General features: G+C 38.4%; 2 protein-coding genes across 5 annotated transcripts in view; one reads left to right on the plus strand and one right to left on the minus strand.

The window, feature by feature from the left end:
• Window positions 1–15,842, minus strand: part of LOC108051157 (blood vessel epicardial substance) — a 32,340-nt gene that overhangs the window by 6,149 nt on the left and 10,349 nt on the right. For all 4 annotated transcript variants that reach the window (XM_017133149.1, XM_017133150.2, XM_017133148.2 and 1 more), the window contains exons 3-6: window positions 862–1,019; window positions 701–803; window positions 473–622; window positions 15–156 (exon numbers count right to left, since the gene is read on the minus strand). In XM_017133149.1, the coding sequence (XP_016988638.1) occupies window positions 15–156; window positions 473–622; window positions 701–803; window positions 862–1,019 (553 nt within the window). The remainder of the gene's footprint in view (window positions 1–14; window positions 157–472; window positions 623–700; window positions 804–861; window positions 1,020–15,842) is intronic.
• On the plus strand, window positions 9,235–14,522 carry LOC108051156. Its single transcript, XM_017133146.1, has 3 exons — window positions 9,235–10,127; window positions 12,902–13,140; window positions 13,658–14,522. The coding sequence occupies exons 1-3, from the start codon at window positions 9,550–9,552 to the stop codon at window positions 14,104–14,106; spliced, it is 1,266 nt and encodes a 421-aa protein (XP_016988635.1). The 5' UTR covers window positions 9,235–9,549; the 3' UTR covers window positions 14,107–14,522.

A 15,842-nucleotide genomic window follows, 5' to 3' on the forward strand; every position in this document is an offset into this window, starting at 1 on the left:
GGGGCCTCACTCACCCTGTAACTGCCGGTTGATCAAGGCCGTCAGTCCGTGACCCACATCCACACTCTTCTTCAGTATCAACATGGGCTTGTCCTCCGCATCCTCCGCATATCCTCCCGAGGGCAAAAAGCCATTACTGGCTATCGATTCGCTCACCTGGATGCGAAAATAAAAACATAGTACATACATCGATCATTAAGCTTTTATAAGGTCTTTAAATATATTTTACAAATAAATTATAAAACATCAGATTGATGGTTAACATAAATTCATTTCAAAAATATAATACTGCCATATCAAAGTGATTTTTAGCTACTTTTGAACACATAAATGTTTTTGACTAAAGGTTTGATAAGATAAGTAACAGATACTCTTACATGCTGTCAAAATTTTTTTCATTTATTTGGGTTTTTATATTTAAATTCATTAAAAACAAAAAAAACAATATATATGAAACCATTTAAAAACAAACCTGGGTGACCTGCATCAGCTTCTTGACCACATCTCGGCCGAGAATGTGATCGAAGACGGTTTGCAAGAAGGGCTCGGCCATAATAGACAGTTTGAGCTTGTCGCGATGCCAGATCAGCACCCGCGACTCCTCCATGGCCATAATGGAGACCTGTTCTCGTCCAAAACAAAAAAAAAAAAGAACAATATCAATAAATGAGGCGATCGAGTGGAATATGGGCACTCCCACCTGAAAGTAGTCATCGGTCGAGACGCCAAACCACTCCGGCGAGTCTAGGAACTGATGGGGAAACACAATGTGCAGGGCTCGCTGATGCTGGGACACCACCAATCTGTGGATAAAGCAACACAATTAATATCCATCAGAAACGAATCTTCGACAGCACTCACTTGCCACTCAGCACCAGCGACAGGCTGTCGACCTTGGTGACCTTCTCCTGGGCATAGACCTCCTGGTATTTCAGGGCGCGTATCACCTTCATGCAGTTGAGCACCTTCTTGAACTGATGACGAGTCACGTGCAGCGGCTGAAAAAGTGCCAGGTACACCTGCAAAAACACAATCCACAAAGAAAGCATTAAGTTAATGATGATGATGTGACAGCTATGGATCAATAAATACACCACTGATTTGAGTTCGATGTATACATAAATATCTGTTTCCGTTTCTGATAAGTTAATTAAATAATTACATACAAATAACCCAATTCTAAATGTTCACTTAACGTGTTTATGTTTATTCACCATAAAATAAATATTTACTTAGAAATAATTACTTATCCCTTATCAGGAAAATGAAGCTTTTTCATGATTAGTAAAAATTCCATTAAGAACCGCAAATCAGAATTTCCCAATTCTATTTGAACTTCCCTTTCTCTAAAAACTTTCCACCGCTTCCAAGAAAACTTGTATAGTTTTTGACCAATCAAATAACAACATTATGCGTGCATAATTTGCAAGTCTGTGTGCTCAATGAAATAAATTAAATAGATAAATAATCGACACTTCAGGGCAACGGAAACTCCCAAGTAATTTGGCCAAAAAACTCCCATTGAGATCAATCGGTCAACAATCTCTGTTGCCAAGTAGATGTTACACTCAGCGTTTGACAAACAACTGAAATAGGCAAATATTATCGCTGATCGGAGGTGTTAACTGATTTGCATTGCGTTAAGTATAACAAGAGCACGCCCCCTTTTTCAACCTGTTTACCTGTTCCTATTACGTTGGAACTACACAGGTAAAAACGGTTTTTACTTTTCATAAAAAAAATATAATATGTGTGCATACTAATCTAAAGTCTTAAAACGAAATGTGATTCAATTTTAAAGGAATTAAATTGCATTTTGTAATTTAAATATACTTAAATTTATTTATTGGAGTACCATTTGTTGTATAACTCTGTAACTATATTAAATAGATTACACAGATTTATATCGGCATACATTTTGTTTTTTTCTAAATTCTGAAATTGACCTTAAACACTAATATCTATCGATTTTAGAATTTATAGAATATTTTGTTACTTCGATTTTTCTTCATGTCTTCACGCAGCGTAGGCGTCGATGAGTTTTCGACCAGAGGCCAGCTAGTATTTTGGGGGCATTCGCTGGGGCCACCCTTCCCCTTCCCCTTCCCCATTCCCTCCCCCACACCTTCGCAAGCCAAAAAGCCAAGACAGCGATCACATGGCCAAAATGTAAGACTCGTGGTGGCAACAGCCACACGCCAAAGCAAAGTTGTTGCCATGCCAAAATAATGTGAGTTTTGCTGACGCAGCCGTTAGACGGACCAGCAAGCCAGGCGATGGCCCCCGAGCCGCACCTGCTCACCAGGGGGGCGTCTATAGATCGGGGCAGTAGCAACATCAACAGCAGCAACAGCAGCAACACCAACAGCAGCAACACCAACAACAGCAACATCAGAGGCGATCACATTGCGCCGAGCAACATGAAACGCTAGCAGTTTTTAGTTTTCCGCTACCCTAATTTTAGGGTATATTCGTTTTTTAACACAGAAAAAAAATATACTGCTTTGTAATAAAATTTTTGAGCGGCTAAATTAAAAGCAACCTTTTATTAAATAAAGGGGAGACTTTTCTAAAAAGATTATTAATATGTTAACTAAAGTGAAATCTACTAAATATAGTATTAATCTAAGGTAAACTGAATGTATTAATAGTTGAGTCAGAGTCTAACAATGTCGACTAAAGACAAAGGACTTTCATATCAGGCTGATGGGATTTCATAGCGTTTTTTTTTACTGAGGCGACGCAAGGCAATAACATTAAACATTAACGAGCATGGCTAAATAAATAAATAACATAATCAAGAGGTTTGTCCGGGCGGCGGACAAATTGTGATACGGGGCAGGTTTTGGTGGCGGATCCAGCGGATCCAGCGAATCGTTTCGATTTGCAACAGTCGCCGGTCGCCAGTCGGTCGTCGGACATTGCCGCGGATTCCCGAGTCACGTAGGCCACTCTCCACAGAGCCACATAGCCACTAAACCACTGAGCCACCAAGCGCAGCTCAGAGAGCCACAAAAAAAAGCATTAAAATTAAAACAAAATCCACGAAGGCAGTGAGAAGAAAGAGTCGCAGGCACAGACAGATGCGGATACACGGAGAGAAATATCCTCATTAACTTCATGACAATCGAATCAGTTTTGTGGATCAGCAGTTCAATAGGCAAACAATAAGAGTTTTTAATAAACAATCGAAATTCCCTATTAATAGTTTGGATTTTGCATTAGCCGAAATTTTAAAATATTTTAAATATCTAGGTTTTTAACAAGTATATTATTTTTAACAATCCTAATATAGTATAAAAATAATATACCTTGTATACGGTTTTAATTACATATAAAATAATATATGTAAGCTTCTGATTTTTTAAAGATTTTTCTTTGTATAAATATCATATAGAACATATGATGAAAGAAGATAGGAAATTACTCTCTGTGTATAGATCCAGATACGGCAGATTAGCGGACTCTTGATGATGATGAACTGCTGGCTGAACTGCCACATATACATGATGGACTGCCATCGAATGGGAACCCGGGAACTCGGAACGGGGATGGGGTCGTTATTCCTTTGCTGTGGGAAACAAAGCGCAATTCCGTTGTACCGCTCGCAATTTGCAAATTGAAATCAATGTAAGCGAAATAATTCCACGAAAAAAAGGTATATTAAAACCGAAACAGAGCAATTTGCGAGCGATCGTCGGCCACAGATAATATTCGCTCTACTTTGGCCAATCTCTGAATCCGATCGGATCAGAGAAATCTTCAGGAAAAAAAACGCAATGGCCAAAAAAGGGTTTACTGGGCTTTAAGCCATAAATCAAATTAATTGGCTTAGGGATACCCTTCCTTAAAGATGAATTGGCATTTTTTTAAGTGAGCAATTTAACTTAATCAGTTCAAGTATTTTATCATCGAGATCTACGTTTTGATTTTAAGTGATTGCCAAAAGGAGAACCGTAAAAAGCGAATTAAAATTTAATGATATACTAATTATCCACTTACAACATAATCTTATTACTTTATATACTTTAATAAACCTCTTCGCTATCTGTTATACGATTTATAATTGTTATATACGTAAATATATATTATATATATTAACTTTCCTTTTGATTTGTGTACAAATCGGTAAAATTATTTTGATTATATTTAATCCCTGGGAAACTCTCTTTAAATCATTTTTAGACTTATCTATTAGGTTATTCGGAAATAGATTGCTTCTCCTGGAATTTTTCTAACTGATTGTGTTAATCTGCCCACCCAGTCAAAGATCACTCCTCAGAACATTCTTCTGCAAAACATATGTACATACATAGTATGGATCACAATCACTTAATTGCAATTCTCGTGGTGCATGCCACAAATGACGATCGATCCATTATGGCAGGCACATACTTATGCGGTTTAATTAGCACTGATCGGGTTTAATTATTTCCCTGCTCGATCGACGATTTTTATTACCCCTGTTTTATGTCTTCTTCCGCTTCTTATTTGCTCTTAACTGACCTGCCCAAATACGCATGTAGATCACAGAGAGAGCGAGAGATCGATGAAGATCGGTGCGAAAAGAGCCATTGAACCTGTTGCTTTTATGATAAGCCGCCACCCGAAGAGTGATTCTCTTTCTTACATTTTAAGAGAGAGAGACCCAGAAAACGATGGGCGGTCGGTCTGTCGGCAACAGTGGGCCGTAAAAAAAAAAATTAAATAAATACAAATAATAAATGTCGATCGCTGCACACGTCGGTATTGTGTGAACAATGGAGCTTGTAAACAAAATCGATTGCCGTCAACAACCATCTTGTGTACTGATAACAGAAGCAAAACTGCAGCCAAGTTTCTCTTTCTGTGGAACTTTTTCCGGCTCTTTCTAGTCGCTTATCATCCGCTAAAACCGTTTAGCTCATGGTGAAATACCAAAAATGGTCATTTTCACCGATTACTGAAATTCTGATACCCTACGTTGGGGGTAATATATGCTTTAATTTAACTCCAAACTAAATATACTTAAATATACTGTTCTTATACTAATGCAATAATAAATAATATCGTTGATTATGATGGTCTTTTAGAAAATATATTTTCTTTTCGTACGAAAAATAGCCTTAATTTACAAAGAATTTTATTAAAAAAAAATATTTGTATGTATTATGTAATTCAATGCTATCTATTTTTCTTCTGCTCTCCAAATTGATTGACTTTTAGTGCAAATTGAGTTGTCAATAATCTACGCTTTAATTTCCAGGTGATTTAGGTGACTCATGTGACTCCAGGAAAGGAGGCGGTGGGCGTATCTGCACCCAGTAGGTTATGCCCCATTTATATTTGGATCTACTTAGACTCTCACGTGGGCTGGTGTTTTTGTTTTTTACCCCATGAAGGGATTACGCCGCAATTTGGACGATGATTGAGTGCAGGCGCGTGGGTGGGTGTGGAAAAAGGGGTGGTTGTGGAGGGCGGCAGAGGGTGTGGTTTTGTGGAAATATACATTCCTCATCTATTGGATCAATGCCACAATGGACAGCTGATGCTGACGCAGACGTCTTTCATCAGCTCTCCTCAACAAAATCTTCGGTGTGCGTCAGGTGCTAAAAGAAAACAAGAAAACATCGCCGAGTGTCCCCCTAAAATATTGAGTCCCCTCCCCAATTTCTGGGCTACTTTTACCATCCACATTTGTTGGAAATATGACGTGAAAGCCGGCCGGCACGTCCGCATTTGAGGCAAAATGAAGTGGACTTTGCCACAGCGCCAACTAAGAAATAACAAAACCAGACTTGGCCCACGTACCATCCCATCCAAAAATTATCAAGAAAAACTATAAAAAAACTAAGCGAATGACAAGATGATAAGCACAAGGTTAAAACATTCAACGAATAATAAGATTGGGCGACTTGAAATTATGACAACAAACCTCTAAAATCTCGGTGATCTTTAACAGACTACGCCAAGATATATCAAATCATTAAACTTAAATAAAAACACAAAATTTAAATAGTTTTTATAAGACAATTTCAAAACTATATTTCTTCATTATAATTTAACACAACAATGAATAAATTATTTATTGCTATTGATGTCAACTTGTTCTAAATACGATTACTTTCATTTAGCCATATTTTTATAATTCAATAACTCTTCATTTTAATGCAAACTTGGTCATGTGGTGAAATCAATTAATTTGTAATTAATTATTTGTAAAAATTCAATTAATCCTTTTTTGTATTAGTTTATTATCGCTTTAAATATTGGCTACAATGAAATTTACGAAAATAATTTATAATGTAGTTAATGTCAACATTCTATGAATAGTTTTACTTAATCGTTATGCCATATATATCGCATATAATTATCCAATCAAATGATTGATTTATTAGTGCGCAAGCCAGACAAATTAATGTCGAAATGATATATCTATGGGAATGCTAGGAATTTCTTGATTATATGCCTTTTTAAACATCTTATAATAATACGATTGTTATTTTCTTACGAAACTACAGACTATTTAAGCAATTCATTTATTGTATTATATATTCGATTGCAAATATTTATTTAATAATCAATCAATCTTTTAGATTCCTCCGCAAATTAAAAATCCTTACAATTGATAAAATGTATTACTTTTTTTTTTAACTTTCTTGCCTAACAACCTTTGATCTCTGAAAACTTTTCCCCATTCATTATCGATCGTTGCATTTGTTCGACTGACTGATTGATCGAATGACTGCCATTTGCAGATTTTCGATTTCGAGATTCATTCATTTATAATTTTGTTTTGGGGCCGCCAAGTCGTAGAACGTGCCCCAAATGACAAGGGGATCTCAGCGAATCGATAAGATGTACATGGAGAGTGCTTTCTATATACGATCCCTAACATTGCTGATCGCGCCGATCGCCGATCGATGGCTGCCCACAAACTGCTCATTATCTAATTGCGGTCCCCCAATCCCATATCCCATATCCCATCCATATCCATTCCGTTCGTTCTGTTTCGATTTGTTTTGGCCGGACGTAAGTCTCTCCGATCGAGACGATCGCTTTTGGGCGGTCGCCTCCTTAAGGTGCATACAAATAATGCGATTAACTCCGCATTTGGTCACCCAATTTGGCTGGACATCGTGACATCGGTCGTCATTTCTTGCCCACTCATCGTGGCTCTCAAGAATCAAGAATCGGTGGGGTCTGCGGATATATCGCAGGGGGCTGGGGTGGATCGGGGATAATGTCAGGGTCCGCTGATTGGCCATGATTAGCCTTTGCCGCCCAGCTTAATCAACTGACCTTTAATCAAGTAATCAGAATCAGTTTGTTTATTCTATTTTTATTTATTCGCCAGCTCGTTTATTTCTGCGCATTATGTGGGTGAAAGATCTGGGAGATCGCAAGAAGTGGTCAGTTTTTGGCGGAACTTTGGTCTGGTCAGTGGTTGATCCTCGACGAGCCGCCCTGAATCACTGGGTGATTCACCCAGACAAACAATCCTTATCATTAGCATTTCCTATCGGGCTAATTTCATTTAGATTGAGCACCATTTCTGCAGTCCGAAGTTTCTTTCGATTAGTTTATAAACTAACAGCCATTTTCATTGAATAGAATACTAAATGGTTCATAAATCATTTATGTTTATCCCTTTTATACTAATAAACCAAAACCTTTTAATATGAATCAGGTCAGGTTTGGGTAAAACATAAAGAATAATCTATTTAATTATTAAATATCTGAGGCATAAAATAAAAATAATCACTTCAAATTTATATCATCTTAAAAATGATTATTGTACCTTTTCGAAGAATTTAAAAGTGATTTACCAAATGACTTCTAACCACTATGGTAAGTTTATAAATGTTTTCCCCTGGAATAGGTAACAGATATTTCCCAGACATACTAGTATTAAATATTGTTTGGTAGTTTCGCAGAATCAAGAAAAGTACGATACACTGGACGACGTCAGTGATCGAAATTCATTCGCCGGAATTTAAGCGGACGACTCACACCCGGTAAACCAGAATTGGTGGATCCAAAGAATATATAAAAGGGGGATTGCTCGATCCGCTGGTGACGTTGGAGGAATTTACGCCATGTGCAAATTTTTGGAGAACTGCAAACTTTTCGACGCAACATTGTAGGAAAGTTTTTGTTTGCGAAAGAAAGGCGAAAGGAGAGGCGAAGGGCCCCCTGAAGGTTAGGCCGAAAACTATTCACATGTGGCGCCCATTTGTCAGGTGCTTATAAGGTGGTAAAATGCCAAACGATCGCAGCGTGACAGCCGCCGTTAATTGAGATTCCCTGGTGATAAGCGGTGAATTCTCTTAAATATTCGGATGAATTAAGAGACCAGCTGCAGCGTCCTACTATTTTCACTTTTCACACATTCCTCTCGTTTAAATGTTCAAATGCATCGCACAGTGGGCTTTTTAACGTACTTATTACGAATACTTATTATAACATTTATAAAGGGTCACGTTTCAATTTCAGCAATAATTATAGAATTAATTTACAAATTTTATAGAATCCCCTCACTACATTTATAATAATAATATATAATATAAAACTGAGGAGTTTTCCATCTTAAGACCATTGCGAAAAAAAGAAAATAAGGTTTTTTAAATATACTGATTTGGTTAATAAAAAGAGATAATTTATTATAATCGTAAAGTGTTTGGTTTATCTTATCTTTTTGCTTCTATTGTAAATTATACACCCTGAGAACTGACGGTTAAAAATATGGTTAAACCATTTTTATAAAATATCTTAAAAAGTTAATATATTTTTGACTTCAAAATTATTTATTTGATTTGTCGATATGTCTATTTTAAAAGAAGAATGCTATTTGCGATTATTTGATTTACAGTTTGAGTTTGAGTCAATCTAATCACTTGTTTTGAACTTATATTAATACTCAATAACAATGATTGGGGTAAAAAGGAGGATTTACCAAGTACAGTGGTAGACAGAATATGCACTTTTTGGATAAGAAAACACGCGATCATGATGAACTAGATTACGGACAACCCGAATCGAAATTGGACCCACTGTTGCATCAGCTTCACCGTCCCGTTCCAATCCGATCCCAGCCGATCCCATCCGATCCAATCGGATCCGAGTGCAAAAGTGGATCCCGAAGAGCGTGGAGAACGCTCCGAAGAGAGCGGAAGCAGAGCGGACGGCGACGTCGGCGCAAGAACTGGCGTTGGCGGCGGCATATATAAAACCTAATGCCAGCGCCGACTTCCCATTCAAAATCGCACACCTCAGCGCGCCGCGTGTCGCTCTTGGTTTCCCCCGGAATCAACAAAAATAACCACCCCAGAAATTAACCCAACCCCACACCAAAATCAAAAACCCAAAACCCACAATAATTTACCCAAAAATAAAAACGCGGTGTCAAAAAAATAATCCAAATCCAAAGTTAAGAACCCGACGCAAAATCTAGTAACCCCCAATAACATTTTTTTTTGCTGTGCGAAGCGAGACAAAGAAGAGTGCCAAAAAGAGAGCGAAAAGAGGATTAACAAACACAAAAAAGGAGCTAAAGAAACCAATGCAAAGATGTGTCACAATTCAGGGATCGTGGAGAAAAACAACGAGCAGCAGATCGAACGCTACATGGCCTGTGGAATGCCATCGAAGGCGGTGAGAAGTGTCCAGTACACGCTGAAGAAGCGCGAGAAGAAGGAGCAGCAGAGGAAGGATCTGCTGGAGCACAAGGAGCAGCAGTTCCTCGAGGATCTCGAGCTGAGCAGCAGCAGCAGCAGCTGTGATTCCTCCACCGCCGGCAGTGACAGCGAGGATAGCGGCGTTACCGAGACCCTGAAATCCCCAACACCGGTCGAGGCGGTCACTCCAAAGGTCAGCTCCACCAAAGCGTCATCCAAGAGCGACCTCTTGAGGTTCTGCCCTCGCTTCCGCAAACTGCAGCAGGAGCAGCAGCAGCAATTGCTCAAGGAGATGGAACTGCAGGAGGAGGAGATACCGGCCAGCACTTTGAAGGCCCAACAGCAGCGCAAGCTGAGCTCCATGGAGCCATCTATGGACGACGCCCTGGCCATTGGCACCCAGATGACGCGCCAGGTGTCCGAGAGAATCACCTGCCTGGTGGCCCAGCTGCAGGCCAGTCGCCTTTACACGTGAGTCTCTCTTTTGAATTTCATTATCATCGCAACAGAAGCAAACTTCCCAGCTATAATTATTTTCCCAGCAATAAATCATTTAATACAAAAATATTATTAACTTATTATCGCATAGTCCAAATAACATTGAAGAACTTTAAATCTGTCCTGACTTAACCTTAACAATATAATTCCCCACTAAATACCACTAACCAAATATTTCCGGTTTTAACAAATATATCACTTTCATTAAATGAGAATTCTGTATTGTAATATTTGCATTTGTAATTGTTAGTTTTTCGACCAATAAGGCCACTAATAATTTAATTTATGACATTTACTGCCGTTTCCACACATGCCGCAAAATGCATTTAAACTAAATGACAGGAAATACTGAGGTATTCCATTATTTGCCTAACAACAAAGTCGCAAAACCAATTAAGTTTGGTAGTATTTAGTATTTTTAGCACAAACTAATTATATTTCAGAATTTAGCTAGAGTGATAATTTTATTTATTTAAAAGTATGTAAAATATATTTTACAATTTGCAATTTATAGCTAAAGCATTTAATGATGTTCACGCCCCCCATATTAAATAGCTATAAATTCATCAGATGACATAAGGGAAACCCTACAAGCAGGTGGCACTATCACTTCTTATCAGTTATTGTCACGGCTGTGGATCATGATGATCACGGCTCTTTATTGATATTTATAAATGCAAATACATAGAGTCGTATAATTTTTCCACAGTCTGCTGTGTGTTCCTGTTGTCTAGGGCGCAAATCGTTATGCAAACAACGAACTCAAGACATTGCTCTATTATAAGACTAGGTGAAAGAACTGGTTTTAGAGGTCTTAGGTTCTTAACCTAATGAAGACGACAAAATAGTAACAGTTTATTTATAAAAAATTATATGTCGTCGATTTATAATTGATTTCTAACACAATGCCCATTTAAGCCAAATTTTTGACTGGCTTTGCAAATTTGTTTGTCGATAGCGAAATTACCAAAGCGATTGAATAAACAACCCGCTATCATATGTATGATTGTTAGCACCCCATTGATAATGCCTGGCAGCAGACGCGAAACTCAAACTCGTGACCTGCACGATATCGATCGGTACAGTGAAGCCCCAACCTATCAGCCTATAAACCTTAAACCCAAAGGAAACCCCAACGTTCTGGGTGATTCACTGGGATTTGGGCCAGTAGGGCAGCATTACTAACGAGAAGTGTGCGAATCTAAAAATACGATCAAGTGATATTCGCCTTGGCCGTAATGCTGACTCAATGTCAAGCGATAAGTTAACCCCTAGGTGGGCGCGGGGGTGTGTCTGGGCTCGGTCGTTATCTTGCGATCGCAGCGATATGACGACAATTGGCGAGTCAATAGAGTTCCCTAAGACCCCCCGAATCACCCGACGATCCGCAACCACCTGCTGGAGTGCAAAGTGCGATCGGGTCCTACGTCATCTGGGAGAGCTTACGATGGCGTACAGTGGCGGTCACAATAGCAGTATACACACATTTTAAAATGTATTACAAATACTTTTTAAATAATTGGAAGAGTCTTAACTGGTGTTTTCATTTGAAATCTCTTCTTTCTCTATTGTCGTTAACCCCAAATTGTATGCATATTAATTAAATTTGTATTATATATATTTTTTAAAAGAATTAATCGTTTGTCTTTATTATTTTGAACACAACTGTACCTTCTTTCTCTCTCTTTCTTTTCTCCATAAATCAGCTGGTTTCGCCGCATTTTATCGTGCCAGCTGGTTGCCAGCTGATTCGTCCGAATTCGCCCCAAGTGCAAGTGTAAAATTGCATTATGCACGCCTTATGTTTCGTATTTGCCAGTTTCTAGCATTAGTTCTGGTCTCCGCGAGAGCAACAGAGAGGGGGATAGTGGGGGGCGGCGAAAATGTACAATATTCGGTTGCATGCGTTTTCGCACGTACGCCACTTTGGCTCTATTCGCCGTACGAAAAAAAAAAACACGAATGGCGAAAAAGAGTGCAAAAAAGACATTAAAAAAACGTAACAGACGGATATGCAAAAATGACAGACGAAAGAGATGGGGGCGAGACGCAACAAATGCGTAGACACGAAAAGAAAGAGGCAGAGCTAGAACGAGGGAAAGAGAGAGAGAGAGACACATCGGAGGGACGGCGAATTCGAACGATCGTAGTCGGTGCAAATGTTCGCCGCAAATCAAATCTAATCAGACATGAGGGCCACGTGGGTACGTAATACCCATACGCCATACAACACCACTTCGCCCGCGGATCGGGCGGCTATATCTTTTTGGAGTTTGGACCAATGGCGATTGCGTACCAACTGCAAATATAAATCTACTGGCTAGACAATACAGAAATCGTTGCGACAGCACTTGTACCCCAAAATCAGATATTGTACAATCTTGTACTAAATGGGTCGAGAGAAACTGCATAGGTTTAAATATATTGATAATTCAAAGTTTACGATTTCTTCTTCATAACGGCATTATCTTTTGATAAAGTTTAACTTTATTAAGCATCAATTAACAATTTATCAAATTTAATTAAAAAATCAACGAATATAAGTGGTAATAATCAACATTTTAAATAATAATAACCTTTAATTGCAATTCAGTTTATTGATAAACACAATATTTATTCAATTGTTTAAATGATTTTTGAAAATAATTATAATTGCAAAACACCCATTATCCACCTTTATATCTTCTCAGCTATGTTAAATCGACGATTGTCATTTACTTATCGAACACTTTGCTATTTTATTACAGAATTCTGACGCGTACAACACAACCAGCACACTTGATAGCCGTTTGCATATTGGCCTTTGTGCTGATGACTGTGGGACGCGACCTCATCGACCCAACGACATCTGTAGCACCACAACCGGCAACAGAAATAGAAACGGAAACGACGAGAACAGCAACAGGTGGCGTACTGGCAGCCCTAGTTTTCCTGGGCGCCTTTGCCACCCACTTTGGGTCGCAGATCTGGATGACATTTGTCTCGGGTAAGTGTCCTCCAATCGCAGGATCTTCGGGAAACATCCATGAGCATTCGTCATCCGTCAGCGGTTCATTGTGCCTTTTTAAGCCATCGTCATCAAGCTTTTGAGAAACCATCTAACTTTAGGAAGATTAAAACTCAGGATTCATTCAGGATCAGGATTCAGTGATCATTGCTAATCAATCCAACAACTGGAATTTAGTTTAATAATTTTAATTCAGCCATCAGTGCTTTCTTAATGATCTCAGATCATCCGTCATCAATTTGCCAACTTTGGTAGCATATATTGGAAACCGAAATACTTAAAAAATAAGTATTAACCGAAAAAAAAGGAACATGTTCATCATCTAAGATCCACGATCAGGATAGAAATCTCCAAAATAAACAGATCCATGCCATTAAACTACACTTCGCTGTATTCATTTAGGTCAGCCATACAAAAATCGTAATTACTTTTGGTAGAGCCCCTTGCTAAGCGAATCAAATGACTAATGGACCTTCTTTTGCCCATATCCTTGCAGGTCTCTCGCTATATTTCTCCCTGCCCCGCCACGTTTTCGGACAGTGCCAGCAGATCCTGTTCCCGCGCTACTTCGCCCTGAACGCCATTCTCAGTCTGACGATGCTGGTGGTGTATGCCAAGTATTTCCTCACCGGATGGACGACAGCGGCGGGCATCCAGATGGGATCGCTGGCCTTGGCGGCGGGCATCGAGGTGGTGGTGCGGCTCTATCTGGTGCCACCGATGCTGCAACTGATGCACGAGAAGTACAGGATCGAGGATGCGATCGGCAGTGGACAGGAGGTGGGCAGCCTCGTCCAGGGCGACCTTGTCGACTGTCCGCATTATCAGCGCATCCACAAGGGATTCCGGCGCATCCACATGACAATCGCCATTGGCAACATGACGGTCATGCTGACCACCTGCCTGCAGCTGTATTTTCTGGCATCGAAAATACGCCTCAGCTAAGGCAAAAACCGGAGTGAAGAATTTATAGATTAAGGCTCACATCATTGTAACAATCACTTCTCACACACACCGTATTTCAATGTTCGATAATTGTCTCAAATTTATATTGCTTATTGAACCATTGATCTATCGAGCTGGTTGTAAACGATCAAGCGGCAGCATCTGCATCGTTTACATCAGACTTTTGAATGCCCTTCCTCCGCCCCACGCACACCCACACACAAAAATATTTAATTTATCCCGAGGACGCCTCGTTTTCTGCGACCTTGCAATCTGATTTCCTGTGATAAGCTCAGCCCAACTCCCACTACACCACCCACCACCACCCACCACACGCGAACCCCAGCACATTTAGCCCATAGTCGATAGCCAATAATTTACACAGAATTATTAAATAATAGCCTATTGATAATTAATTATACGGTTTTTTTTTTTCGAGCAACAGCACGCAAATTCATTAATTTTCTTCTGTTATTTATTAATCCATTGAAACTATGTTTTTCTCTGATTTAAGTGCGGATGTTTTAGTGAATATAATTTATATAAAAACAAACAAAAAACAACAAAAGAAAGCAAAACAAAAACTAAAAAAGTCAAAAATTAAACACAAAAAACAAAAAAAAAATTAAATTAAATAAAATAAATAAAAATATCCCAGCAAAGTCAATGTGTACAATTCAAATGATTGTTTTTCTTTTGGTTCTTTGATTCGATTGGCGATTCCACAAAAAGTATGGGTCATTTTGTTGTCTGGAAATCAATTTACTCGAATTAAGTGATATTGATTGAGCTGCCTACTTTTCGGATGACTGAAGTTAATGGGGTTAGGGGCCTCAGAATTGAATTAATATTTTACAGAGTGCTCACTTGGTAAAACTTTAATTTATTAGCTGTACACACTATATGGAAAATTTATACAATTTTATTGATTAATGTTAGAATTTGGTTTTTTTCTTCTGTTTAAATGAATAGGTTTCTCGTATTTAAACTGTTTTTTATTGTTTTTAAAATGTATTAATATTCATATTTAAAATAACAGAAGTTTTTGTAAGCTTTTAAAATGTTATCAAATATTGAATTCTGTTTATTTTATTAAAAGGTTTAAGATGAAAATGTTATAATAGCTATGAGCAATACATAATGTAAACAAAATTTACATTTTGTAAGTCTTAATTAAAAAGTCTTTGTTTTAAACAAAAACGAGGACGGAAGCTAACTTCGGCAAGCCGAAGTTTTAATACCCTTGCAGACTTTGACGAAATTGCTAAAAGTGAAAAAGTAGCGAAAGGAATAAGGTATACATAAGTAAACTAGATTTGCATCGTTTCAAGTCAATTGCTTTTATACTGCAAAAATGTCATATACAAAAGGGATACTTTCGCAGCCTTTAACAATTTTTACTATCTCCTTTAAGATATAGACTTCCGAGCGGCAAGCGCTTTTACCCTAATCAAGATATGCGTAAATAAATAAGAATTGGAAAATTTTATGTTAGTAGCTTACACACTGCGCGAAATATTCTGATAATCATCAAATTTGGACCGATTTCACCCTATTGTTCTTATGGGAGCTATAGGATATAGACGTATGTCAATAGCTTATACACTGCGCGAAATATTCTAAAAAACATGAAATTTTGACCGATTTCACCGTATTGTTCCTATTGGAGCTATAGGATATAGACGTCCGATCAGCACGCGCTTTTACCTTGATGAAGGAATGCATAAAAAAATACG

The sequence above is a fragment of the Drosophila rhopaloa genome, unplaced genomic scaffold (assembly GCF_018152115.1).
Source record: "Drosophila rhopaloa isolate 14029-0021.01 unplaced genomic scaffold, ASM1815211v1 contig_3, whole genome shotgun sequence".
Lineage (NCBI taxonomy): Eukaryota > Metazoa > Arthropoda > Insecta > Diptera > Drosophilidae > Drosophila > Drosophila rhopaloa.